The following is a 26066-nucleotide window of genomic DNA, read 5'->3' as shown; positions in this document are numbered from 1 at the left end:
TGTCCTTGGACTGGCCGCTACCACCACCAAACTAATACTGGTTACTGGGGAAGAGCTGTTTGGACGCGTCCTTCCCCCCAAAACACTTCCCAAAACCTTGCACCCCACTTCCTGGACAAGGTTTGGTAAAAAGCCTCACCAATTTGCCTAGGTGACTACAGACCCAAACCCTTGGATCTGAGAACAATGAAAAAGCATTCAGTTTTCTTACAAGAAGACTTTTAATAAAAATAGAAGTAAATAGAAATAAAGAAATCCCCCCTGTAAAATCAGGATGGTAGATATCTTACAGGGTAATTAGATTCAAAAACACAGAGAACCCCTCTAGGCAAAACCTTAAGTTACAAAAAAGATACACAGACAGAAATAGTTATTCTATTCAGCACAATTCTTTTCTCAGCCATTTAAAGAAATCATAATCTAACACATACCTAGCTAGATTACTTACTAAAAGTTCTAAGACTCCATTCCTGGTCTATCCCCGGCAGAAACCAGCATATAGACAGACACAGACCCTTTGTTTCTCTCCCTCCTCCCAGCTTTTGAAAGTATCTTGTCTCCTCATTGGTCATTTTGGTCAGGTGCCAGCGAGGTTACCTTTAGCTTCTTAACCCTTTACAGGTGAGAGGAGCTTTCCCCTGGCCAGGAAGGATTTCAAAGGGGTTTACCCTTCCCTTTATATTTATGACATCTGTGATGAACTTTTGATAAGCCCGTAGGACTAATGACTAAATCCAGTAGGAAAGATAATCAGACAGATTAGTTAATGGCTTTTATATCTTTTACTGTAAATCACTGACAGTTAGTTTTTGGGTGCTCAACTTCCACATACAGTTCTGTATGGAGACCTCATTGGGAGAGTGGATCCCAGTGAGGTGATGACAGTACAGCTATGTGAAGCCGGTTGTGTATCTGCTCTATAAATCAAGTTTATATCCTTCCCCGGAGGTCAATCGTGTTTCTTTTGTAGAATAATTAACTTTTAACTGACCTGAGGCATAAGCCATTGAGTTCTAAATCTACTCCCAAATGTATTCTAGAAGTTCTTAGTCTTCCAGCTGTCAAAAATGTTTTACTATCCTTGTGTTATAATGGAAGTGCACTAGATTTGTCCTTTTTAAAAAAGAAGGCGTTTGGTTGGCAAAATTTCTGCCATGTGAGTATTTAATATTGGTGCAAAGCTTGTACATCATCTATAATAATAGATAACTAGCACTTGTATAGCTATTCATTATTGGGTAATTTACTTTGCCAATGAAAGAAGGAAAAACAGCAATAATCCCTACTCCATATTTTGGACTCTATTTACCATTTAAAATTGCTCTTATTAATAGTGTTCATTATAGTAGTGCCAATGGGCCAGCCAAGTACAGGGTCCCTTTGTGCTATGTACTGGAAGTAGAGACACTCCTTACGTCAAAGATCTTTCTGTCTAAATAGACAAGACAGACTAAAAATAGGGGCACGAGCAATGTATTGATAGCCAATATTTGTTCCACCATCTTATTTCCATTTTCTTTTGAGCAATGTATTGATAGCCAATATTTGTTCCACCATCTTATTTCCATTTTCTTTTGTTTAAATCATGGTGCGGTTTTGTTCAGAAGTGATCCGCTAGATGATAACATAGTGGTAATGCGATTAAAAGGCAACGTGGTAGAGATTTGAAGAGTATGTTGGAAATACGAAATTTGAAGCTTTCAGTCTCAACGTGTGAAATACACAAGAGGCCAGCCGCCTCTGCTGCTGTTCTGTTTTCCTGGAAATAAATGTTCTATCAGTGAAAAATCTTATTTTGAAATAAGAACTATTTTTCTGTCCTTTATATTGCCTTTTTAATCAGCTATTGATTTTCTATCATAGCATAACTTTTATTTCAAGCGATAATTCACTTCACAACATCAATATATTAGATACCCAGAAACCTGTTGTCTGGCTGTGTGCCTCACTGTGCATCCAAAATGTGTGAGCATTCATTATGTCTGTGTACCTCGTTACACTTCTGCTTACCCATATAGGACGTGGGCTGGTTATCACTTAAACCAGTGCAAAACTACAGTAGCACCACTGAAGTCAACAGTGTAGCATTGATTTAAGATCAGCATGTACATAGCCACAAGATGAACACATAATCTCTGCCGTGCCAGGGTGTGCACTCAGACAGTGGTCCCTTCAGTGACAACAGAATTTGCTCTCATTAGACCACTAGGCAGTCCTGCTACTCCATTCTTAATGAGCTCTGTTGTGCCTGGACATTTACAGCATTTAAGATCCCACATACCCAGAATGATCTGAGATCCTTAAATTACCTATGCACAGTGAAGTGAATATATGACAGGCAACAATTACTCTGAAACCAACAATTACTTTGTTGTTCATTTTTTTTGTTTAAGTATGCTTATTTGTTATGGGGCTAAAGGACATGGCAAATTAACTTTTTCTTTTTTTTTAGGAGCTCTGATGTATCTTTTTACTTTAGTTAACTTGCTCAGATTAGTTTAATTATTGCACAGTAAGAAACCAATTATTTCCTCCCCATCTCCCCAGCCCCTGAGTGTTGAATTCACTATAAAATCATAGGTTTCAGAGTAACAGCCGTATTAGTCTGTATTCGCAAAAAGAAAAGGAGGACTTGTGGCACCTTAGAGACTAACCAATTTATTTGAGCATAAGCTTTCGTGAGCTACAGCTCACTTCATCGGATGCATACTGGGCACAGCGTACATACAGCGTGCCCAGTATGCATCCGATGAAGTGAGCTGTAGCTCACGAAAGCTTATGCTCAAATAAATTGGTTAGTCTCTAAGGTGCCACAAGTCCTCCTTTTCTTTTTATAAAATCATAGTCCATTTGTTTCTGCAGCTCTTAGCTGGTACAATATGCTGGTGCTCTGTGGCAGGGCTGATGTTTCAATACCTGATTCAACAGAGTGTTTAAGCACGAGTAGTCACATTCAGAATTCAGGGATTGCTCGTGCTTACAGTTAAGCATGTGCTTAAGTGCTTTGCTGAATTGGAACTTAGAGTAACACAAGTGACTTCTACATAGGTCACGTTAAATCATTCCTCTCCTCTTAACTTTCCCACTTGTGGGAAGGATGGAATTGGAGGGGGTGTCAGACATTTGTTTGTTTTGGGGAGGGAAGGGTCTTGGTCATTCACTGCTATCAGTTGCGTGGTTTATGTTTATGTAGCCATGTTACTGATTGTATACATTTGAACTCACACAACAGCCTTTGGAGCTTGTTTAGAATGCTGAAGCTTAATCTGGAGACAGGTTTCAGAGTAGTAGCCATGTTAGTCTGTATCAGTAAAAACAACGCGGAGTCCTTGTGGCACCTTAGAGACTAACAAATTTATTTGGGCATAAACTTTCGTGGGCTAGAACCCACTTTGTCAGATGCATGGAGAGTTACTGAGCCCACCAGGCAAGTGTCCATTTGTAAGCCAGATGCAACTCAAGTGGAGATCCCAGGTAGTCATGGAGCAGCTCTTTTCCCATTCTGCATCCTGTGGGGGAAACAGAATTCCTTCCCACTGGCGCCCCAATGGAGCCCTCTTGTGCCGAGCCCTATGACCCAGCATTGGTGCATGAGGGAGAAATTTACCCCATAATCACAATCACTGCTCTTAATTTCAGATAATGGTATGTCTATATGTTTTATATTATTTGTTAATTACAGATTCTTTATTCAGTGGTTCACAAATGATCCAAAGGAACCACTGGAAAAAGTCTAATGCTTCACAGGAAACTTTGAAAACCCATTCTGCTTTGAAATCATTTTGTCTGTATACCTCCATTGGTTCTGCTTTTTATCTTCCCTTTTTATCATTATGACTGAGCACGTTTGCACAGACACACAAAGTGGGTAAGGTAATATCCCAAGCTTTCTACGATAACACGGCAGGCATATTTGCATAAGAAGTCTCACTGCTCCATAGCACTTAATCTGATTTTGGTAGTTTATTTCTCCTCTGAAATCCTAATCCTTTTAGTGATTTCACAATTATCTCTGCAGCAACTAATCGTAATCTTTGCAATCAGGGATTGTACTTTCAGCGGAGGAATAAGCAGCAAGAAGAAAAGAATTGGTAATGGATGAACAGATTCTAATTTTACGTACATGTCTCTTGCCTTTTATTGTAATTTTTAAAAGGGACGTCAGAAAAGGATATATGTTTGATTCGAGCACTGACTGGGACAGTGTTGCCTAGTATATTAAGCATTGCACTGGGATTTAGGAACTTCTGATACAGATTCCCAGCCACATATACAGGCCGCACACTAGCACAGTCATTCTAATTATTTTTTAAAATATGGCACTCTATCTCATTGAGATTCCATCCTGGTGCTGTGTGGCGTGTAAGAGGTTGTAGAAGGCAGGGGAGAACTGGCTTAGATTAGGCGCATTGGGAAACCTGGAGAGGGTTGGAAACGGAGCAAGAGGAGGTGTTGGAGCAGCAGTTGGCAGGCAGGAGGAAATATAAAGTGGATTATTTGTTTGGCCAGAAGGATCAGATGCAGTGGCAATATGAACGTTGGGAATGAAGGAATCAGCTGGAGATTGGAAAGACGAGGTTCAGATGGGAGTCACTGGGAAATAAAATTTGTGATGCTCCACAAAAGCAGCATGTTTTTGCTTTCACAGTGGCCATGATGTGATTAATTGTACGACACTCTGACATTTATCATCTGTTAGTCTGAACAGGTTTTTTTTCATTTTTTCTCTTATTTGTGCTTTTATATTTTTGATCCAATATATTGAAATTATTTTTTTTAAAAGCTTTTCTCTTTAATGATGTTACATGATTTTGGGGCTTGGAGAGTTTGTTCACTATAACACGAACAGGTTCCCTACCCTGAAAAAATCCTGTGAAATGATTGAGAGAGCTGGACAAGGAGTGGAGTTAAGCCAAAATGACAGTACATTGGTTTATTGTTTGGAATATGGCAGTTCAGTATGATAGGGTTTTTTACTCTTAATTTGTGGTTCTTCAACAGAGGTGATACATTTTATAAAGAAATTGACATTTTGGTATTCTGCTATCAAAAGTTTGACAGAAAAATTGACAGGAAAATATTTATCTTTGAAAACAAACTAGACACAATCTCTTTATATTAAAATCTGCCTGGTCAAACTGTTCATGCATGATGGTCACTGTAAACAGACAAGGATTACTATGCTCATCTTCAGAGACTCGTTAATCTTGTGGCTGTCATGTTTAACCGCCTTCATGGTAGTGCTCACAGAATACATGCGAGTCTTTATTTCATTGATGCTAACCTAAATGACAACTAAAGGGCCAGTTTCTCTATTCTAATATGTGCCCCTCCCCATTGTACTATGTGATTGGTGCAAGGAAGAGGGAAAGCAGTTGGATCTGGCCAGCTGAGAATTCCACCAACGTGGCTGATTCTTCGTCCCTGCTTGCACACTGATCTCTGGTTCAGGAAGTGGGAAGGGGAAGTGGCCAGATCATACTGCATTCTGGCTATGCTCAGCTGGTGTGTGGTCCTTTAACTTCACTAACCTATGCTGGAGCATCAGTCAGCTAAGAATCACCCTGAGAATTGGGGATCTATAATAAGTTCCATGAGAATGAATTTATTATTGAAAGTGGAGTGCTGGATAATAGTCAAGGATTGCTTATATAGTCTAAAAGGTTTTTTTATATTATCCTTTCAGCTCCAGTTCGGATATTTTGAGAGATCTGCAAGAAGTTGAGATGGTTTCAGAGTCATCAGATAAGTGAGTACAGTACACGGATGAATGACGTAATTGGTTGAGACTATTCTAGGCCATTTGATGGTTTCCTCTGCATAAATAAAAAGGCTTGGTTTAAATAAACAAGTAACAGAAAACTTTGTAGTTAGGGTTGACACGATGGAGTTAGAAATGTTGGAAGATCTTGCATCACAGATTTTACAAATCAAGCACACTTTATTCCAGGCATTCATTTTGGATTCCTTTTGTGTGGAGGGAGAAGTCCACTCCTCTGCATTTAAAAGCTCACCATTTTTTAGAACAGAAAATAATGTTTTAATTATTATTTGTGTTATGATAGTGTCTTGTGGTCCCAACTGAGATCAAGCTTAATTGTACTAGGCATTGTATAAACACATAGTGAGAAATGGACCGTGCCCAGAAGCTTACAGTGTAAATTGATCAGGACACACAAAGGGTGGGAGGGGAAATAGAGGCACAGAATGACAGATGGTTTTGTCCAAGATCACACAACACTGGCAGAGCTAGAACTAGAATCAAGGTGTTCAGAGTCCCAGTCAGGTGCCTTATCCCCAGTAAATTTCTAAAATCCTTGGAAGAGAAAATAGAAATCAAGATCTGGAAGGATTCTGCAACAATACTGCAGTTTGTCATATGAGATTGTGACCTTTTTTAAAGTCATATGATTGGACTAGTTCGTATTTCTGAAAAGTCCAGTATGCCCAGAGGACTGAACTAATTTTGCATGTAAAGTCCCTCCGCTAGTGCTGGAATCCCTGCTTGAATATCATGCCAGCTGCAGTAGTTGGGCATAAGAGGGTGATATTAGAGGAATCATATCCGCCTTAATTGTGAATTACATTTTTTAAGGAAGTCCTTAGAATACTTAATTGGGGAATTATCCCAAGAACATGTGTGTTCAGTAGATTGGTGCAGCTCTTCATAAACCCCATAGTCCATAACTGAAATGAAATTTGGAACTCTTAAAAGTGTGTATATTATTTACTCAATAAAGTATGGTGCTGTACTGGATAATAACAAATTATAATGGAAACACTGACTTGATTATAATGGTGCCAGAAATCAGTGGGAATGTTAATTAGTAGGAAAGCATCAAATCATTAGAAGTTTAGTGTAAAAACAGCCCTTGGTTAGGAGAGAAATGGGTGATGTTTAGAAGAAGAACGTTCATAAGCACAATTTCTGACAGCACCTAAAAGTGATTTACTAAGACCATCATAAAATATTCAGTTGTACCTATTTTCCAGTGCTGTAGTCTGCATTGTAACATTTTCCTCATGATTTCCTTCTGCTGCTGTTTCCATTGTCTAGAACAGCGTTTATCAAACTGGAGTCCACAGAGGGTACTCCAGGGGATCCGCAGGCCCTGCTGATCAACTCCTCCTATTTCCTCCCAGCGCATCCTGCATGCCAGGGAACAGCTGTTCAGCAGTGTGCAGGAGGCTCTGGAAGGGAGGGGGAGGGGATGGAATCATGCCCAGGGCCACTGACCCTGCTGATTAACCCCTTGCCATCCCTTCCAGTGCCTCCTGCATGCTGGGGAACAGCTGTTCGGCAGCATGCAGGAGGCACTGGGAGGGAGGAGGAGGAGCGCGGATGGGGTGTGCTCGGGAAGGGGGTAGAAAGAGGTAGGGCAGGGGTGGGGCCTTGGGGGAAGGGGTGGAGTAGGGGCAGGGCCTGGGGCTGACAGGTGGGCTTGGGGGTCCATGAACATTTTAAAATCAAAATGGTGGTCCTCGGGTTGCTAAAGTTTGAGAACTGTTGGTCTAGAAAATTAACCCAGAAGGCAAGCAGCTGTAGCTCTCTTTGCAGCAGGCAGGAGTTAGAACTCCTAATAGTTAGGGTATACTCATGCATGAACCACTTGACTCCTTCCTCAAACACCCGCTTTCTGAAAAGACACATGCGAGTATCATTGTATGATTGGTATGCAGGTGTTGGTAACCTAGTAAGAGATGCAAACTCCTTCAAATGAGTTATTACATTTGGACCATAACATATTATCGAGCGTGAAATGATACAGAGTTGGTTACAGCTCCCCTTCGCTTATCTAAAATAATTTTGAATGTGATTTGAACATAAATTTAAGAAAAGGAGTACTTGTGGCACCTTAGAGACTAACAAATTTATTTGAGCATAAGCTTTCGTGAGCTACAGCTCACTTCATCGGATGCATTCAGTGGAAAATACAGTGGGGAGATTTATATACACAGACAACATGAAACAATGGGTGTTACCATACACACTGTAAGGAGAGTGATCACTTAAGATGAGCTAATACCAGCAGGAGAGCGGGGGGGGGAGAAAACCCTTTGTAGTGATAACCAAGGTGGGCCATTCTGCACCCTCTCCCCTCCCCCGCCTTCCCCCCGCTGGTAATAGCTCACCTTACCTGATCACTTTCCTTACAGTGTGTCTGGTAACACCCATTGTTTCATGTTCTCTATGTATATAAATCTCCCTACTGTATTTTCCACTGAATGCATCCGATGAAGTGAGCCGTAGCTCACGAAAGCTTATGCTCAAATAAATTTATTAGTCTCTAAGGTGTCACTAGTACTCCTTTTCTTTTTGCGAATACAGACTAACACGGCTGCTACTCGGAAATAAATCTAAGAGATCCTGTTTTTGAAGTTTATTGGGGCAGCAATTTATTTTAGGATTGGGCTTGAAGGTGGTAGGATAGATTGCACCTTTTTATTCTGTCAAGTGCAGTTGAAAATGGGATGAAGATAACTCAAGGCTAAAATATGAAATATTTTACGTGTTGTTTTCCTCAAACCCCAGCAGAAATGTGATTTGCGATGATTTTTTTATACCTTCTGTTGGCAAAATATGTATATATATGTATATATCTTGCACCTGTTCTTTAGACAATTGGAATGTCCATAAAGACTTATCTGGGACATTCTGTCATTTCCCTAAAAACGTCACTTTCTTGGTTGAATTCAGGTAACATTGCTGCAAGGTACTGAAGAAGTGTTGCTGGGTTTGTTTCCTGCCAGATACTAATAGCTGGTTTCAAAGGCAACTATTAGGCTGGAAAAGTAACAAATAGAAGTGGCTATGGAACAGATTTATACTGCTAAGAAGCTACAAAAATGAGAATATTTATTTGTTTGCAGTTCTTGTGGTTAAGGAGGGAAGAGAGGTATATAAAATATTCCATCTTGATGGGTTGTTAGGAAGCTACCTATGTCTCTTTTTAGTCTCCCATTTTTGATCAGCATATAAATCAGGGTACATGTTTACATATTTGCCTTTTTTTGAGGAGAAAGGGCAAATGTGGCAAGAACTCCTCCCCCTCCCCCGCATCACAATAACACACCTTTGCAGAACAGATCCATACTCTTGTAAATGTTTCTACAAAATGATACGTCCAGATCAACAAATTGCATTTTGATGCACCATATAAAAGGGATTGCTTATTTACTGAAACTTACTTTGTCAAAAAATGACAGCTCATGGTTTCAGATATGAATTAGGTGAGAGGTTATTGCAGATGACAAACATAATAATCATCTGACCATATCTGATGAAAGAAGGAAATTGAAAAGGTCTTTAGATTTGTCCTAAATGGTTATGTTGAAGGATACCATTTGACCTCCATTGCTCGGAATGTTTCCTATTGGGTTACAATTTCTTAAAATATATCTATGATAATTTCTCTTATGTCCACTGAAAGCATAATACAAATTAGATTAAATTTATAAAAGCAAACCAAAAAAGCAAATATATTTGCAGGGCTTGAAATGGGAGCAGGATCAAACAAAAGGGGGGAGCTAGAGGGCTCTGCTGCATCAGCAACTGCAGACTGGTCACTCTGCTTAGAGGAGGAGAAGGAATCCTTCTCCCTTAGATGCCCAGAATCTGCCCAGAGCACAGCTCACTTGCTGAGGGCTGCAAGATGCAGACAGGATTTGGTCCTGTACTGTAGAGAGGTCTCATTATACGCTCCCAAGAAAGATAGACTGGTTTCTTGCTTCTCAGACCACAGCTGGAGTCTTTCACAGTGACCATGTGAAGTAATGTGGCCATATGCATGAATAAAGCAAACTGCAGTAATGCATATATCTTTCATTCCTCTATACAATATTTTTATCTCTTCTCATCAGCTAGATGGATATCTTCCTTTTTTCCATTTTTTAGCTCACGACCTAACAGAAGCACCTTATATCACACGATACAGCATATTTATTTTCAATATTTTACTATAAGACTTAATATCATCCCCGTTTTATGTTGAGTAAACTACTAGTATTTGATATATGCTTTCCATGTGAGGATATTTCAGTGTACATTCTGGGGATTTTTTTATTTATTTAAATTATTTATTTATTTTATTATTATTTATTTTATTATTTATTTATTTATTTATTTAAATAAGCTGCATAACTTTCCAAAGTTGCAGCTTATTTATGGATCCTATTGTAACTTTTTTCCATCTGGTGCCACATTTAGAGCCCATTGTTTAAATATTTTGGCAGTTGGAAATAATTATTTCTTAGTGAATTATTTTTCTTTCTTACTCCATTCTTGATTATTTAGTATTATCCAGTCTGTCATTGCCATGTATTTTGAGAACGTCATGCCAAGGTTAATGGGGCAGCTAAAATGTCTCTCCCTAGTTGGGAAAATAAGAGTCCCTCCACATCATCATTATCCTCTGGGTCATAGATGGAAGGCCACCATTTTTAAACTACCAGGCAGTGACATGCAGCTAGTTTTCCCAGTGACTACAGAATAAAAATCCTGTGCTCCCTTTTGTGCCACTGAAACTGTGATCCAGAGAATGCCAATGATTGATTTGGTATGAGCAGAAATCCACAGGCTAAGGGAGTGGAACCATTAGCTTCTTTGTGGGTTTGCAGACAATGTTCTGTAGTGGAAGAGAGAGTTGAAACTTGCAGAGTTTCTGTTCTCCTATGCAAAATATTTCTGCACAGCAGTGTGGGAAATTAATATTAGCAAGATGACTTGTTCATAGAAAAATCATTTCTTGCCCTTGGTAATTTTCTAAACCAGAGAATCTAGTCATTTGATGGGTTTGTTTAAGACAAGTTGTAATAAGATGTGGACAGGTTGATTTGTGCTCAAGAATCTAGAGCAGAAGGTAAACTACAACTTTGATTATGCTTCATGTTCTTCAGATTAATTATAGAACATTATTTATACTTCAGCAAGTGGACACTGAGCTGTACAATAGGTAACTGTATCAAACAAGTGCCTTACCCTGAAGAGTTTATTATATAAAATTACAAGCAGGTTGTAACGATGCTGGTTCTGGCAGGATCCAACTGGGAGTGCTAATTCAGGACAAATTGCTTAAAGCAGGGCAGTTACAGCCCAAGACTGGGGTTTTTCCACCTCTAAGGCAAACCAAACCAGCCAGACAGAGAAGACTTTGGTTTTCCCCACTGGCTAACCACAAGTCACACAAGCAATTCCCTTAGACACTCCAGTTTCCCAGTATCACCACCAGTGCCACTCATTATGGGGACAGATGGTTATGAAAACCAATACCCCAATAAAAGAAAAAAGGTTCTCTCGATCCCAAAGGACCAAGCCCCAGACCCAGGTCAATATACAAATCGGACCTTACGCACAAATCACGCTGTTGCCAATCCTTTAGAATCTAAAATCTAGATTTATTCATAAAAGGAAAAAGATATAGATGAGAGCTAGAATTGGTTAAATGGAATCAGTTACATACAGTGTAATGGCAAAGTTCTTGGTTCAGGCTTGATTTCCTTCTGCAGTGATAGAATAAACTGCAGGTTCAAATCAAGTCTCTGGAGTACATCCACAGCTGGGATGGGTCTTTCAGTCCTTGGTTCAAAGCTTCAGTGTAACAAAGTTCCTCCAGAGTTATGAAGCAGGTTTGAAGACAAGATGGAGGAGCTGCAGCAGCTTTTTATATTCTTTTGCCATGTGGTCTGTCTTTCTTTGTTCCAAAGACAAGCATTCCATCACATGGCATGGAAAAACCTCGGAGTTCTGTCCATACGCATGTCCCTGCATACCTTGCTGAGTCACAAGGCGTATCTGCCTTCTCTGTGGGTCAGTTGTATAGCTGATGGTCCTTAATGGGCCATCAAGCAGGCTAGGCAGAACTGACACAAACTTATCTGGGGTGTCATCCAGAAGCATAGCATAAATTTGAAATACAGACAGTATAGAGCCAATACTTATATCTTTAAATACAAAAATGATACATGCAAACAGATAGCATAATCATAACCACCAAACCGTAATCTTGTTTTAGACACCTTATTTGACCCCCTTTATACAAGATTTGATGCCACTACAGGACCTTGGTTGCAACAATGTTCTATACGTTCCCAGTTCAAGTCAATAATGTCACACAGGTAAATTGAGGAACAGTCAGAATGACGTGTGGAACTGAGTTCATTTAAAATTAGTCAAGCCAGATACAGACCATTGTTATCGCATACTTTTCTATAAATATTTGCAAGAGGGGGATACTAAGTCAAATGGTAGATGGATAGGCCACAGATTTTGGCTGTATGTTTTATAACTTCACTTATATATATATATATATGAGTGAAGAAGACATTAGTAACATTCCCCAGGTTAGTCTGGATTGCTGAACTCAATTCTCCAATCTGGGATGTCTATTACACTGCTTTGCTATGAGAGCAACCACTGGCCTTGCTCACACACTTCCTCTAGCTTGTAAATTACTCCCAGCTGAGTTATGTCAGTACTTCCAGCCAACCACTCCTGAATTGTTCTGGGGTGACACTAGCAAATACCCAGTCCCAGACTTGTCCCCAGAAATATACATCTTGTACTTCCCAGCTCTTTCCTTTTGTGCAGTACAAGCTCATAGAAAGTCTGTCATTTCATTAATAGAAAATAATATGTTATCTCAAACCTGTTATCTCAAATGGGTGGTTTCCAACCTCTTCAATCCAAACACACAGTGGTTTAGATAAAATAAAACAAGTTTATTAAGTACAGAAAGATAGATTTTAACTGATTACAAGTAATGAGGCATAAGTCAGAATTGGTTACAAAGAAATAAAAGGTAAAATGCCAACTAGCACCTAACTTAACAAGCTAAGTGAATTTAAAGCAAAAGATTTCTCTCCTCATATGCTCACAGCAGTCTGGCTGGATTCCTTCAGCCAGGACCACTTCCCTAGTTAAATGATACTTCCTTTGTCTTTCAGACATTCTTGATGCTGCGAGTAGTGATAAGGGAGAGAGGTGGTTTCTTCTCTTCCTCATTTTTGTATCTTTTTCTTCTCTTTGAGAATCCTCTCCAGCTGGGGTTCAGGCAACTGCCAGTCTGTTTATGTGAGAACCTCCAACTGTTACTGTCAAAATGTACATTTCTCGCTCACATCCTTTTTCTTGTCAAAAAATGGCTACTTATCTAGGTGATCAGCAAACTGAGTTTTCAAATGATACCTCACAAAGCATATTTTGTACAAAATTTGTCAGTCCTGTAAAAGTTTGTGAATATAGGGGTGTGACACTGCACCCCATAGTCTTCATAGTGCTATTATTCTGACATAATTATAATGTATTTTATGCATGATAAGTCATGTGAGGTGTCATTGGAAAAGTTATGATTAGCTGAATATGATTATTCTATTTGTATTCATATATCATTTTTGTATCTGAAGTTATTAATATTGACTGTGTATATGTTTTTTCAAATGTAGTTACGTCTGTGTAACGCCCACTAGACAAGATGCTTTCAGTCTAGATGGTGGGTGGGGAAGGGCCTATCCAGGGCAATGGGCCAGTACGAAAAAACAATAGGCCTTAGGAGAAGCTTATCTCCCTCCTGGCAAGCCTTCCTGTGAACACTCCAAATAGCTTGTGAGTGATGGCTGCTACAAGGACATGTGATGAGACCACATGTCTCCAGACTCTGTCTTGGGATATCAGTATTTTTCCACAGACTGGTCTGGGAACCAAGTTTTGAAACAAAGGGTTTCCGCCATATGCAAAAGCTATATAAGGGAAGGAGTGACATCATCTGGGGTTCTTTGCTCCTCACACAAAAGGACTCCTGGAAACACCTGAGGACCACAGACTGAACTGGGGAAAGTGCTGGACCCAGGCTAAAGGGATTTTTAGCGTGCGAGTGAAACACCTGTGGATTCCAAACTGTAAAGCAAGTGCAGTTTGCCCCTTAAGAATCTGCAGCCTGCTTGTATAATCTCTTAAGAGGAGAAGCTGCTATTCATAGCCAATCTATTTAGTATGTTAAGTTTAGTTTGCAGTTTTTGTTTATTTGCTAGGTAATCTGCTTTGATCTGTTTGCTATCACTTTATCTTTTGTAGTTAATAAACTTGTTTTTGCTTTATCTAAACCAGTGAATTGGACTGAGGTATGTGGGAATCATAACTCAGGGGCAGAAGTCTGTTGCATATTCCTCTACACATTGAGGGAGGGGGAAAATATTATGAGCTTATGCTGCACAGTTCTCTGTGCAGTGCAAGACCGTATAATTTTGGGTTTATACTCCAGAGTGGGGACGTACCTGAGGAGCTGGGAGTAGCTTTCCGTGCAGGGGCTGGTCAGAGACCCTGCTTGTAACTGCAGCTGAGTGTGTCCCTGCCTGTACGCATGTTGCTGAAAGTGCAGGCTGGAGGGCTTTGTAGCTTGTCACAGCAGTACAGTGTGAGAGGGAGCACCGCCTGGTAGGTTAAGGGGCTCATTGGTACCCCAGTTCCAGGTGGCACCCTGGGGGGAACCCGTCACAAGGGGTACAGTCTGTCATAGTGGTGAATAGTCTCCTACTTTGGAAGAAGTCAAGCAGTAAAGCTAGAATAGTAAAATGTAGTATAATATTTGCATAGAATGAGATTTCAACTTTATTCTGTGACTTGAGTAATCTGTTCTTGCAAGGATAGTCATATGCTGCTAAGACAAAAATAGATGCAACTGGCAGCTGCACTTTGTAATGTGATACAACGGACACAGCAGATAGTTTTGATCCGTGTTTCTTAGCCATATACTGTACGATAGTTTAGCCTCACTGTAAAACAAATGCCAACATTTGTGAAATATATTGTCATCTTATATCTAGAGTTTACACAACAGAAAAATCTAATAAGTATAGGAAGAAGGCTTTTCAACATATGGTACAAAAATAAAAGTTAATACTGAACTTTTATATAAATTTTGCCTTTTTTTCCAAAGCAGCATAAGGCACTTAAATCAACTTTGAAAGGTAAAGAATGTTCAAAGTGATACCTTCAAGAAAGTGGAAGAGTATCTTTGTATATAGATGGGCTAACCTACTGAGGTGGGCTTTAAACTAGGTTTTATGGTAGGAAACAAAAGCTAACAGGCAAGTCCAAAACAGAGAGACCTGGATGAAAGGTTGGAATCTGGGCAGAAAACGGGCAGTCACAGCAGGGACAAAGGAAAGACTAGAAGGAATATAGAGGGGAAACCTAATGAACATCTTAGATGTTTGTTTACTAATGCAAGAAATATGGGGAATATACAACTAAAAATACTGGTGAATAATCACAATTTTGACATCATTGGCATCACAGAAACTTGATGGGATAGGAATATTTGTCATAAATATAAAGGGAAGGGTAAACCCCTTTGAAATCCCTCCTGGCCAGGGGAAAGCCCCTCTCACCTGTAAAGGGTTAAGAAGCTAAAGGTAACCTTGCTGGCACCTGACCAAAATGACCAATGAGGAGACAAGATACTTTCAAAAGCTGGGAGGAGGGAGAGAAACAAAGGGTCTGTGTCTGTCTATATGCTGGTTTCTGCCGGGGATAGACCAGGAATGGAGTGTTAGAACTTTTAGTAAGTAATCTAGCTAGGTATGTGTTAGATTATGATTTCTTTAAATGGCTGAGAAAAGAATTGTGCTGAATAGAATAACTATTTCTGTCTGTGTATCTTTTTTGTAACTTAAGGTTTTGCCTAGAGGGGTTCTCTATGTTTTTGAATCTAATTACCCTGTAAGATATCTACCATCCTGATTTTACAGGGGGGATTTCTTTATTTCTATTTACTTCTATTTTTTATTAAAAGTCTTCTTGTAAAAAACTGAATGCTTTTTCATTGTTCTCAGATCCAAGGATTTGGGTCTGTGGTCACCTATGCAAATTGGTGAGGCTTTTTATCCAACATTTCCCAGGAAAGGGGGGGTGCAAGTGTTGGGAGGATTGTTCATTGTTCTTAAGATCCAAGGGGCTGGGTCTGTAGTCACCTAGGCAAATTGGTGAGGCTTTTTACCAAACCTTGTCCAGGAAGTGGGGTGCAAGGTTTTGGGAAGTATTTTGGGGGGAAGGACGCGTCCAAACAGCTCTTCCCCAGTAACCAGTATTAGTTTGGTGGTGGTAGCGGCCAGTCCAAGGACAACGGGTGGAATATTTTGTACCTTGGGGAAGTTTTGACCTAAGCTGGTAAAGATAAGCTTAGGAGGTTTTTCATGCAGGTCCCCACATCTGTACCCTAGAGTTCAGAGTGGGGGAGGAACCTTGACAGGGGAATATACAACTAAAAATACTGGTGAATAATCACAATTATGACATCATTGGCATCACAGAAACTTGGTGGGATAGGAATATTTGTATAGATGTGTACAGCTTGTTCTGGAAGGACAGACAGGGAAAAAGGGAGGTGGTGGTGCCCTGTATATCAAAGATACATACACTTGCACTGAGGATAAAGTAGAAGTGGGAGGCAGACGTGTTGAAAGTCTCTGGGTAAAGGGGTAAAAAATACCCAGGGTGATGTCTTGGTAAGTGTCTACCATAGACCACCTAACCAAAAAAAAGAGGTGGATGGGGCTTTTTTTAAACAACTGACAAAATCATCCAAAACACAGGACTTAGTTGAAATCCCCTATCACCACTACCCAGACATCTTTTGGGAAAATACAGCAGGGCAGTGATCATCTAATAAGCTTTTGAAATGAAGTTTTTGGAATGAAGATGGAGAAAGCAACTAGGGGAGAGGCGATTCTAGATTTGATTCTGACAAACTGGAGGAACTGGTTGAGAATTTGCAGGTGAAAGGCATCTTAGAAAATGATCATGAAATGATAGTTCATGATTCAAAGGAATGGTAAGAGGGAAAACAGCAGAATGAAGACAATGGACTTCAAGAACGCAAACTTTAGCAAACTCCTAGAATTGGTAGGTAAGATCCCATGGGAAGCAAGTCTGAAGGGGGAAAAGGGTTCCGGAGAGTTTGTGTTTTTTCAAAGAAACTTTATTAAGGGCACAAGAGCAAACTATCCCAGTGCATAGGAAAGATAGGAAGTATGGTAAGAGACCACCCTGGCTTAACCAGGAGATCTTCAACAACCCAAAACTCTAAAAAGAGTAATTAAAAAAGTGCAAACTAAGTCAAATTATGGAGGATTAATATAAATGAAAACCCACAAGCATGTAGGGACAAAATTGAATGGCCAAGGCAAAAAATAAGATTCATCTAGCTAGGGACATAAAGTGTAACAAGAAAACATTTTACAAATCCAAATGAGAAGCCAGAGGAAGACCAAGGACAGGTAGGCCCATTACTCAGTGAAGGAAAGACAATCACAGAAAACACAGCATTGGCCAAAGTGTTAAATGCCTTTTTTGTTTCAATTTTCATGTATAAAGTTAGCAATGATTGGATGACTAACAGTGAACATCAGTGTAAATGGGGTAGGATCTGAGGCTAAAACAAGAGAAGAACAAGTTAAGAATTACTTAGACAAGTTAGATGTCCTCAAGACTGTAGGGCCTGATGAAATGCATCCTAGAATACTTAAGGAGCTAGCTGAAGAGATCTCTGAGCTATTCATAATCATCTTTTAGAACTTGTAAAGGATGGGAGAGATCCAGAGTGTTGGAAAAGTGCAAATATAGTACCTGTCTACAGAAAGGGGAATGAAGACAACCCAAGGTATTATAGGCCAGTCATCTTATCTTTGGTACCTGGAAAGATACTGGACCAAATAACCTAGAAGAAAATAAGGTGATAAGTAACAGTCAACATGGATTTGTCAAGAACAAATCATGTCAGACCAACCTAATATCCTTCTTTGACAGGGTAACAAGCCTTGTGGATAGGGGATAAGCAGTCGGTGTGATATATCTCAACTTTACTAGGGGCACGTCTTCACTGGCAACATGAAAGCACTGCTGCGGCAACGCTTTAACGTGGCTTGTGCAGTCGTGGCATAGCGCTGGAAGAGAGCCCTCCCAACGCTCTAAAAACCCCACCTCCATGAGGGGCATCGCTGCCAGCACTGGGAGCACGGCTACTGGCGCTGGTGCACTGTCCACCCTGGCACCTGTGAAGTTAGCAATGTAAAGTGCCAGTGTAGATAAGCCCTAAGGCTTTTGATACTGTCTCACAAGAGCAAACTAGATAAATGTAGCCTGGACAAGCTGACTGTGAGGTGGGTGCACAACTGGGAAAAGCTTACGTAGAGTAGTTTACAGGAGTGGTTCACAGTGAAGGTGGAAAGGCATATTGAGCAGGGATCTGTTCTGGATCCAGTTCTATTTAGTATCTTCATAGAAGATTTGGATAATGGCATAGAGAGGACACTCATAAAGATTGTGGATGATACCAAGCTAGGAGGGGTTGCAAACACTTTGGAAGGCAGAACTAGAACTGAAAATGATCAGAACAAACTGAAGAAATGGTCTGAAATAAGTTGGATGAAATTTAATAAATGCAAAGAACTATACTTAGGAAGAAATAATCAATTGCACAAATACAAAGTGGTAAATGACTACCTAAGTAGGAGTACTACAGGATTGGAGGTTATACTAGAACACAAACTAATGTAATACCATTGCAAAAAAAGTGAACATAATTTTGGGAGTCATTAGCAGGAGTGTTGTAAGCATGTCATGAGATGTAATTCTTCCACTCTGCTCATCACTGATAAGGCCTCAACTGGAGTATTGTGTCCAGTTCTGATCACCAGACCTTGGGAAGAATGTGGATAAATTGGAGAATGTCCAGAGAAGAGCAACAAAAATGATTAAAAGTCTAGAAAACGTTGACCTACAAGGAAGGACTGAAAAAACAGTTTGTTTAGTCTGGAGAAAAGAAGACGGGAGGGGTGGGCGGCACAGTAATGCACGTAAAAGGTTGTTATAAAGAGGAGGGTGATAAAATGTTTTCCTTAATCACTGAGGATAAGAAGTAATTGGTTTAAATTGCAGCAAGGGAGATTTAGGTTGTTACACATTAGGAAAAAACTTCCTAACTGTAAGGGTAGTTAAGCAGTGGAACAAATTACCTAGGGAGGCTGTGGAATCTCCATCACTGGAGATTTTTGAGAACAGGTTAGACAAACACCCACCAGAGGTGGTCTAGATAATACTTAGTCCTGCCTCAGTGCAGGTGACCGCACTGGATGACCTCTCAAGTTCCCTTCCAATCCTACATTTCTATGATCAAAATTCAGGTTTTATGATGGGAGGAAAGATTCTTAAATAGTATCCAAATAGCAATGTTTACCCACTTAGTATTTGCAAATCCAGCATTACAGTATTGTGCTAGAGCATGAGAACCTACAGAGTACAACTGATTAGGAACCTTATCTACCTTGCTTGTTGGTAACGTAGGTACAAGAAATATGTTTTTATCCAAAAAAACACAAAACTTTAACTTGAGAGTCCCCTTTTGAACACCATCTTTTAAAAATACTTATTACTCTAAAACCACATTTCCTTTCTGTGATGAAGAGGCTAGTAAATATTACTACCTAGGCAATTTTATGTTGTAAGGGACAGCTAACATTGTTCATTGTTATGGTCTTTAAAGCAGGATGATTTTTTTAACTTTAATAGAGAAATGATTATTCCTCAGCTAAATGACCATTCTTTCTGTCAAGTCTGATTCAGAACATTTAACACTCCTCTAACTTTTTACTTAATGTGTTTTTTGTTTTCCACCCTAATGATTTTTATTCTATTGCGAATTAAGGTTTCCCTTGGGTCTGAATGGATTACAATGAAGACATGCTAAAACTTGTGTGGAGAATAGGTCAACTAGCTGCTCTGTGTTGAGTAGCAAAAGGATAGCTCAGTAATTTAATTTGCCTAGGGTGGTGGTGGTGCAGGGGAATGTATTTCTATGAATGGGAAATCAGCTTTGGATACTTCTCCACAGATCACTTTTTGCTACACACTCCTTTCAGTCTCCACTCAGAGTTGGAACAGTCAGCTAGGATCCTTTTGTTGAACTCCTGAAGCCAGATGACAGAGTGCTTTCAATGGGGAGTCCTTGACTTCGGCATGATATACCACAGCACAGTATGTCAGCCTTTAGGGTATGATGCCGATGCCTTGTAACTTTTCTTTTTCTTTTCAGGGTTAGTGGCTACAAGAGAATTTGAGGGTATCTGAGGGTAAAAGGTGGAGAGTGGCAGTGGCAGAAAAGCGTCTTTCTTTTGATCATTTGATGGCGACAGTTTTGTTTTTAGTGTTTGACAGTACACCTAGTATGAGGGTGACAGGTATGTTACAAATTTCAAAACAAATAGGGTCCTCTGAAAGAAAATCAGAAACCAGATAGCAATCTATACACTTCTGTTAACAGGTATCTAATCTGGTTATTCCTTGCCTGAGGCAGATCAAGAAAGAGCATAATTGAGACTGTAGTTTTTGGATTTTAATTGAATTCTAGACCTTTTATTTTCCAGTAGCTTAAAGTTGGTCTGATCTTACTAACTTCTCCAGTGCATTACCTTTGTTCAGACACAACAGTTTGAAAATGAAAGCTGTATTGATGGTTTTATTGATTGCAACAGGATGATGTTTTGTACATATTAATTTAAGTGGTAGAGCTAATAAAGGATAATTTAGTATTCATATGATGTAGTTAATAAATTGCCTACTCTCATAAAGCTTTTAATGAGCACCATAGAGATGTTACATTTAATCTTCTGGAATCCCCTTTTATTTGCACTAATCAGTCTACATTGACACACACCAGTTAAAAGTTAATATTGAAGCAGTAAATCCAAATATTAGTTTTTATTTATTGCACTTAATAGTTATTAATGAAAAGTGTGGAAATGGGCAGCTTAGTAACATCTTACTCCTTTTTACTGGCCTTTTGGCCACTTTTTTTACCTAAATCTTGGGCTCATTCCTGAAATGTATTTAAGCACAATCTTTGCTTTCAGAAAGTTTTTTTTGTTTTTTATTGCTTCCCTCATCCTCTGGAGAAGTAACAAATCAAGCTGCTATCTTTTCAGATATGCTGAGGAGGCTTGCAAACAAAGTTAATTGGAATGTACATGCAGATCACCCAAATCTAATTAAATTGAGGCGACATAGCAGGTGCTCAGTACTGAACTCTGTAGATTCTACTGGAAATCTTCATGGTGATAACTTTATGTTGGGTTCATCTATACACAAGATATAGGCTCAAGACATGAATCTGAATCTTTCCGACATCTTCAGACATCATTTAAGGCAGTGTTTCTCAAATGGTGGGTCCTGGCAAGGTTCTAGATGGTTTGTCATGCCCATCACTGGGTCCTGGCATAGGCAAACATATGCGTCTCGTGGCCCAGTGTGGAGGGGCAGGTCTGTGGGGTTTGGGTGGATGTTAGAGAGCAAGCTCACCTAGCAGTGGATCCTGTCCTGCCCAACGCCCCATTCAGTTTCACTAGAACTCTGAATGAAACCCGGATATGCTGTTGTAGTTTTTCCATTGCGATATTAATGAAGCTTCAGAAAAAATCTGTGTATACTTCTATTGTATCCTTTGAGGGGGGGAGCAGAGGTAAATTTTGTTATAAATATATTTCTGATATAGGAAATTCCTCCATCGCTTATTCTCCTTTTTAATTTTGAGAACAAAGTGAAATTTGGTGCTGGTGGAAGGTACCAGTCTGTTTGACCTCCCAGGAGGAGGTGGAGCCCCTGAATGGGATGTGAAGGGTATCAGGTGGACAGCCATGCAGTCTGAAAGTGTATCTTTATCCACAGAACTGGTATGCCGTGACCACTGGAAATGCAAACTACCCCAGACCTCACCTTCCACTGTGCTTCAGCACAGTGGGGCCACTTCTAAGGGTGACAGAGTAATTCAATTTGCATGCCCATTCAGTGCTTGTTTTCATTCAGCCAACTTGCATGGCAGTTGCAGTAGTTTTGAGATGATGGCACTGAAAACTGACATTAGAACACAACTTCATTTTGCACACTGTATACCATGTACATTTTGTACCAGGTATAATCAGATGCAACCTGGAATAGCTTCAGACAAATGAAAATCTCTACTTCCCAATACATGACCTATACAGTTCGCCAGGAAATGTTTTATTCTTAAAGGTGACTGTGGTAAGATGTTGATGTAATGTTTGGCTGTGTGTGCGTGTTTCATCGGTGTGCTGCCCCAATCCTGCACAGACAGCTGGCCTGGCAAACCTTGAGCGAACCACCCAATGACCACAAGATCCGTTAAGGGATGAAGGCACCCAGCCAGCTTTATTGTTGACAAAGGACGGTACTAGTGTTTCGCAGACTCTACCAGACCACTAATATATGTATGCCCATAACAATGGACCATCTTAGTGAATGATGGGATTTTCTGTTCCTCCCTACGCTAGACAAAGATGCTCCCTTTGAGATACATCTTTATATCCAGATATAAACAAGTTAGTAGTGCCCCTCTGACATAGTTAGTTACTGCCCCCTGACATGGCTAGGTATCACCCATCACCTTGTACATCTTGGTTTGATTAAAACATCTCTATTACATACTGTCATCCTGACCTTATCTTTTAGGAGGGGTCAGTGTGTTCCCGTTCTCCTTGCGGAGTGCTTTTGTACCATCCTTGATATTGGGCTGTGTTTGCACGAGTATTTTGTGACCAGCCCTTCTTTGGAGTGTGTGTTTCTGCATGGTCAGCCCTGCTCTTGCCAGGTTCTGTGAGCTTGTGATGTTTCCTCAGAGCCTGACTTTTGCTAACGTTGCTTTATATCAGCAAAGCCGGCTCACTGCTTTAGCTGAGGCCTCATGCCAGCCTGTTGATACACGGGCGTACATTTTAGGCTCTCTTTCTATTACAGTAACTATAAAAACATGACCAGGGCTTCTTTATTTATTGTAGATGATTTGCAGATCCTATTTGCTAAGTGTACAAGTTAAAAAAAAAAAAAAAGTGGGTTTTTTTTAACTCTGCACTGTCAGCTTGACATGGGATCTGAAAATCAACCTGTCCTCTTCTCCAAGAGTAAAGGTCCTGCAGTTAGAACATACCTGTCAAATTTTGTTGGAGGCAGTTATGAAACAAAATGGAGAATCCAGCTTCACCTTTCTATACCCACATTTGCTCAGTCGAGATAAAGGGAGTTTGGGATTGGGATGTAAACTCATTGTCTAACGAATAGCCTTGGTGATTAAGCAGATATGACTGTGACATACAGGGAAGATCTGTAGAGTAAGGAGCCAATTTTACATAATCAGCATTCTGAGTATATCTGTATTTTGGTAAATATACAACAGATTTTGATCAGCACTGATGAGATTTAAACCAGGGTGACTTTTATTACCCTTGTAATAGAATACATTTAATTGATAGATGATTTTCATGGCCATCTAAATTGGGTCCCTGCCTAGGATCTGATATTTTTCCAGTTGTATTTATTTGGTGCTTCACAATGGCTTACTAGCACTTTTATTTACTTAGAGTCTATTTTAATATACTCTTCTTCAAGGTTTTTATTGTATCTTACAGCTGCTAATTGCTTTTTGGTTCCTTAAAGGCTCTTGTTCCATAAAAATCCCCCAAAGTGACTGCTCGTTGCTTGTTGTTCCATTCTGGTATCCAAATGAGTTTTTCGGACTGTCGTCTTAACTAACCTACAATCCTGTAAGTTAAATTCATTATACTCATTTTAGCTTACTTTGTCTTTAATCAATTAAAGTGATGGGTACATGTAAATTCATGTGTAGTCTGGCATCACTGCAAAGCGTGCTAGGTTTCAGTAGACATTTGCTTAATGAGATCATAGCTTAATTGGCAATTTTAGATGCCATCAGGGTGCACCAGTTAAGTGTATTTTGCTATATTGATGAAACTATTATTTCATGGCTAAATGACCATTCATTTTACTTGATTCTGTTCGTAACCTTTATTAGCTTACCTAGACTTCACTTCTCCTGAGATGGAGATGAGCAGCTATGTACTCTGGGATTATGGGTTTGGGTTGTTGGTTTTTTGTTTTGTTTTGTTTCTGGGGGGTTTTTGTGGTTTTTTTTTTCTGTTTTTCTTCCCCTTCTTCCATTAAGTAATCAATCAAGTAAATGTTCTTTTTTTAAATATACAGATTCTTTCCCTCATCTCCTTCTCTAAAAAAATTAAAATCTTCATTTGTTAGCAGAGGGGCAAGTGTACTTGTTTTGGATTGGACTTCAATGGAGTGCCAGTTTATCTACAGTTCAGTGCACCTAAGTAAACAAAGGTTTCAGGGTAGCAGCCGTGTTAGTCTGTCTTCGCAAAAAGAACAGGAGGACTTGTGGCACCTGTTTATGCATCCGATGAAGTGAGCTGTAGCTCACGAAAGCTCATGCTCAAATAAATTGGTTAGTCTCTAAGGTGCCACAAGTCCTCCTTTTCTTTTTAAGTGAACAAACACATTATCGTAATTAAAATGAATGTATTAGTGTACTTGAGTCTATTTTAAAATAATAATCTACAGTAATTGAAGTCTTGGACCCCGATTATACAAGGTGTTTCCAAGTAGGTTGACTACTTGGCCCACAAGAAGCCCCATTGATTTCTGTGGATCAAATCAGAGGCTGAGGGGTTTGCTTATGCAGAGCACACTGTGGGAATAGGGGCTGAATAATAAAATGCCTATTGTAAAAGGACTAGTTCAGTAGAAACTATAGAAGTAATTGATGTTATAGGCTTGATTTTTTTTCTCCAAAATATCTCAGTGACCAGCAGTTCTCACGTATGCGTTCAAAAAGTACTCAGTATGTGGTGGTTCCTGTCGTTCTCAGAGGAAATTACAGAATGCGGACCATCTTTTGAAAGTCTGGCCTTAATTGTAGGTGGTGAGCACTTCTGAAAATCTGTCTGAATACAATGCATAATTACTCTGAAAAATTTATGAACGTCACCTGAATTCCTATAGAACTCTTCCTTGAAAAACAGTGTCTCAAAGAGTACATTCTAGTCTTTGTTTCAGATTAATCCGTCTCTCTTCCAAAGTCTGGTGGAGAGAGAGATTTTTCTTCCCCACCATTTAAAAATAACTCTGCTTCAGATTTTAGGACAATTATAGGCAAATCTGCACTTTTGTTGTTACATTTATCAAAATATATCCTCTCCTTTTTTCTTAAAACAAAGAACATACTGAGTTTAAAATACATCTTTGTTAATGATAGGATAATCTATAGGATTTTGTCCCACTTCACATAAATGCTGTAGATTAACTGGGTTCGTTTCAGAGAATCATTTGATCTGTAGTCATAACAACTGAGTAATTGTTTCAGATTAATACATTTACTTAATGACTGTCTGGGTTCCACAAACATATAGTATTTCTCAGACTAACTGCTTCAGATATTTCAGCAGTCATTTTTATCCTACAATCTCCACCTCTTATTCCCCAGATGGATTAGAAATACCTGAACCCATGCCTTCTTTCAGTGAATGTTCTGTATTGCTAAAGACCATCTGTAACATTCCATGCTTATTATACCAAAAAAGGTGGAATTGTGGGTTTTATGGTAAAAGAATGAAATTTGCCACAGTCTTAGTGCATGACCTAATAAAGATTTTCAGATATGGGGCCATCGCCAACTCATCCCATGTGGCTATGGCAGCACTTTTAATAATTTTGTCATAATCGGCAAATAACATTTTACAGTTGAACATACAAGGGATATGTTCTTGGTTTTGCTTCAGCCTGACCTTAACATTGTTGTAAGGACATATTTTGATTGTCATTGTGGTCATGGCACAATTTAGTCACATTTCTCTTTTTTTCTTTCAGATGATACTTTTGTTGTGTGAAAGATGTTTGGTGATTTGGGTAATATTAACTGTACACAATAGTGAAAGATGTTAGATGACTATTGGCTATTAATAGTACTTCAAACATGTCAGAAAGATTCAAGCTTGTTTGAGAGCCAGGGCCGTCAACGGAGACATCCCTTTCACCTACTGATTGGAGCAGCGTGTGTTTTATCGGGAAGACAAAAGTGCAGAGTTGATTAATCCAGCAGAATCAAAAAGAGAGCAGATTGGATCTATCAGACTCGAGCAGAAAATTTCAGATGTGTTCATAAACTGAATGCATTTGCCATATCCACTGAAATACATAG

At 39.5% G+C, this 26066-nt stretch overlaps 1 protein-coding gene across 6 annotated transcripts in view; it reads left to right on the top strand.

The window, feature by feature from the left end:
• The window catches only part of RAD18 (RAD18 E3 ubiquitin protein ligase), a 127641-nt gene that overhangs the window by 83230 nt on the left and 18345 nt on the right, over positions 1-26066 (top strand). For 5 of the 6 annotated variants that reach the window (XM_048856095.2, XM_048856096.2, XM_048856094.2 and 2 more), the window contains one exon: positions 5687-5749. In XM_048856095.2, coding sequence (XP_048712052.2) covers positions 5687-5749 — 63 coding nt within the window. Of the gene's footprint in view, positions 1-5686; positions 5750-23494; positions 23602-26066 lie in introns of all 6 variants that reach the window. The other variant, XR_007357460.2, reaches the window with a different exon arrangement.

Source organism: Caretta caretta, chromosome 7 (genome assembly GCF_965140235.1).
Source record: "Caretta caretta isolate rCarCar2 chromosome 7, rCarCar1.hap1, whole genome shotgun sequence".
Lineage (NCBI taxonomy): Eukaryota > Metazoa > Chordata > Testudines > Cheloniidae > Caretta > Caretta caretta.
Note: the sequence above shows the minus strand (reverse complement) of the source record. Positions and strands in the feature narration are given on the sequence as shown.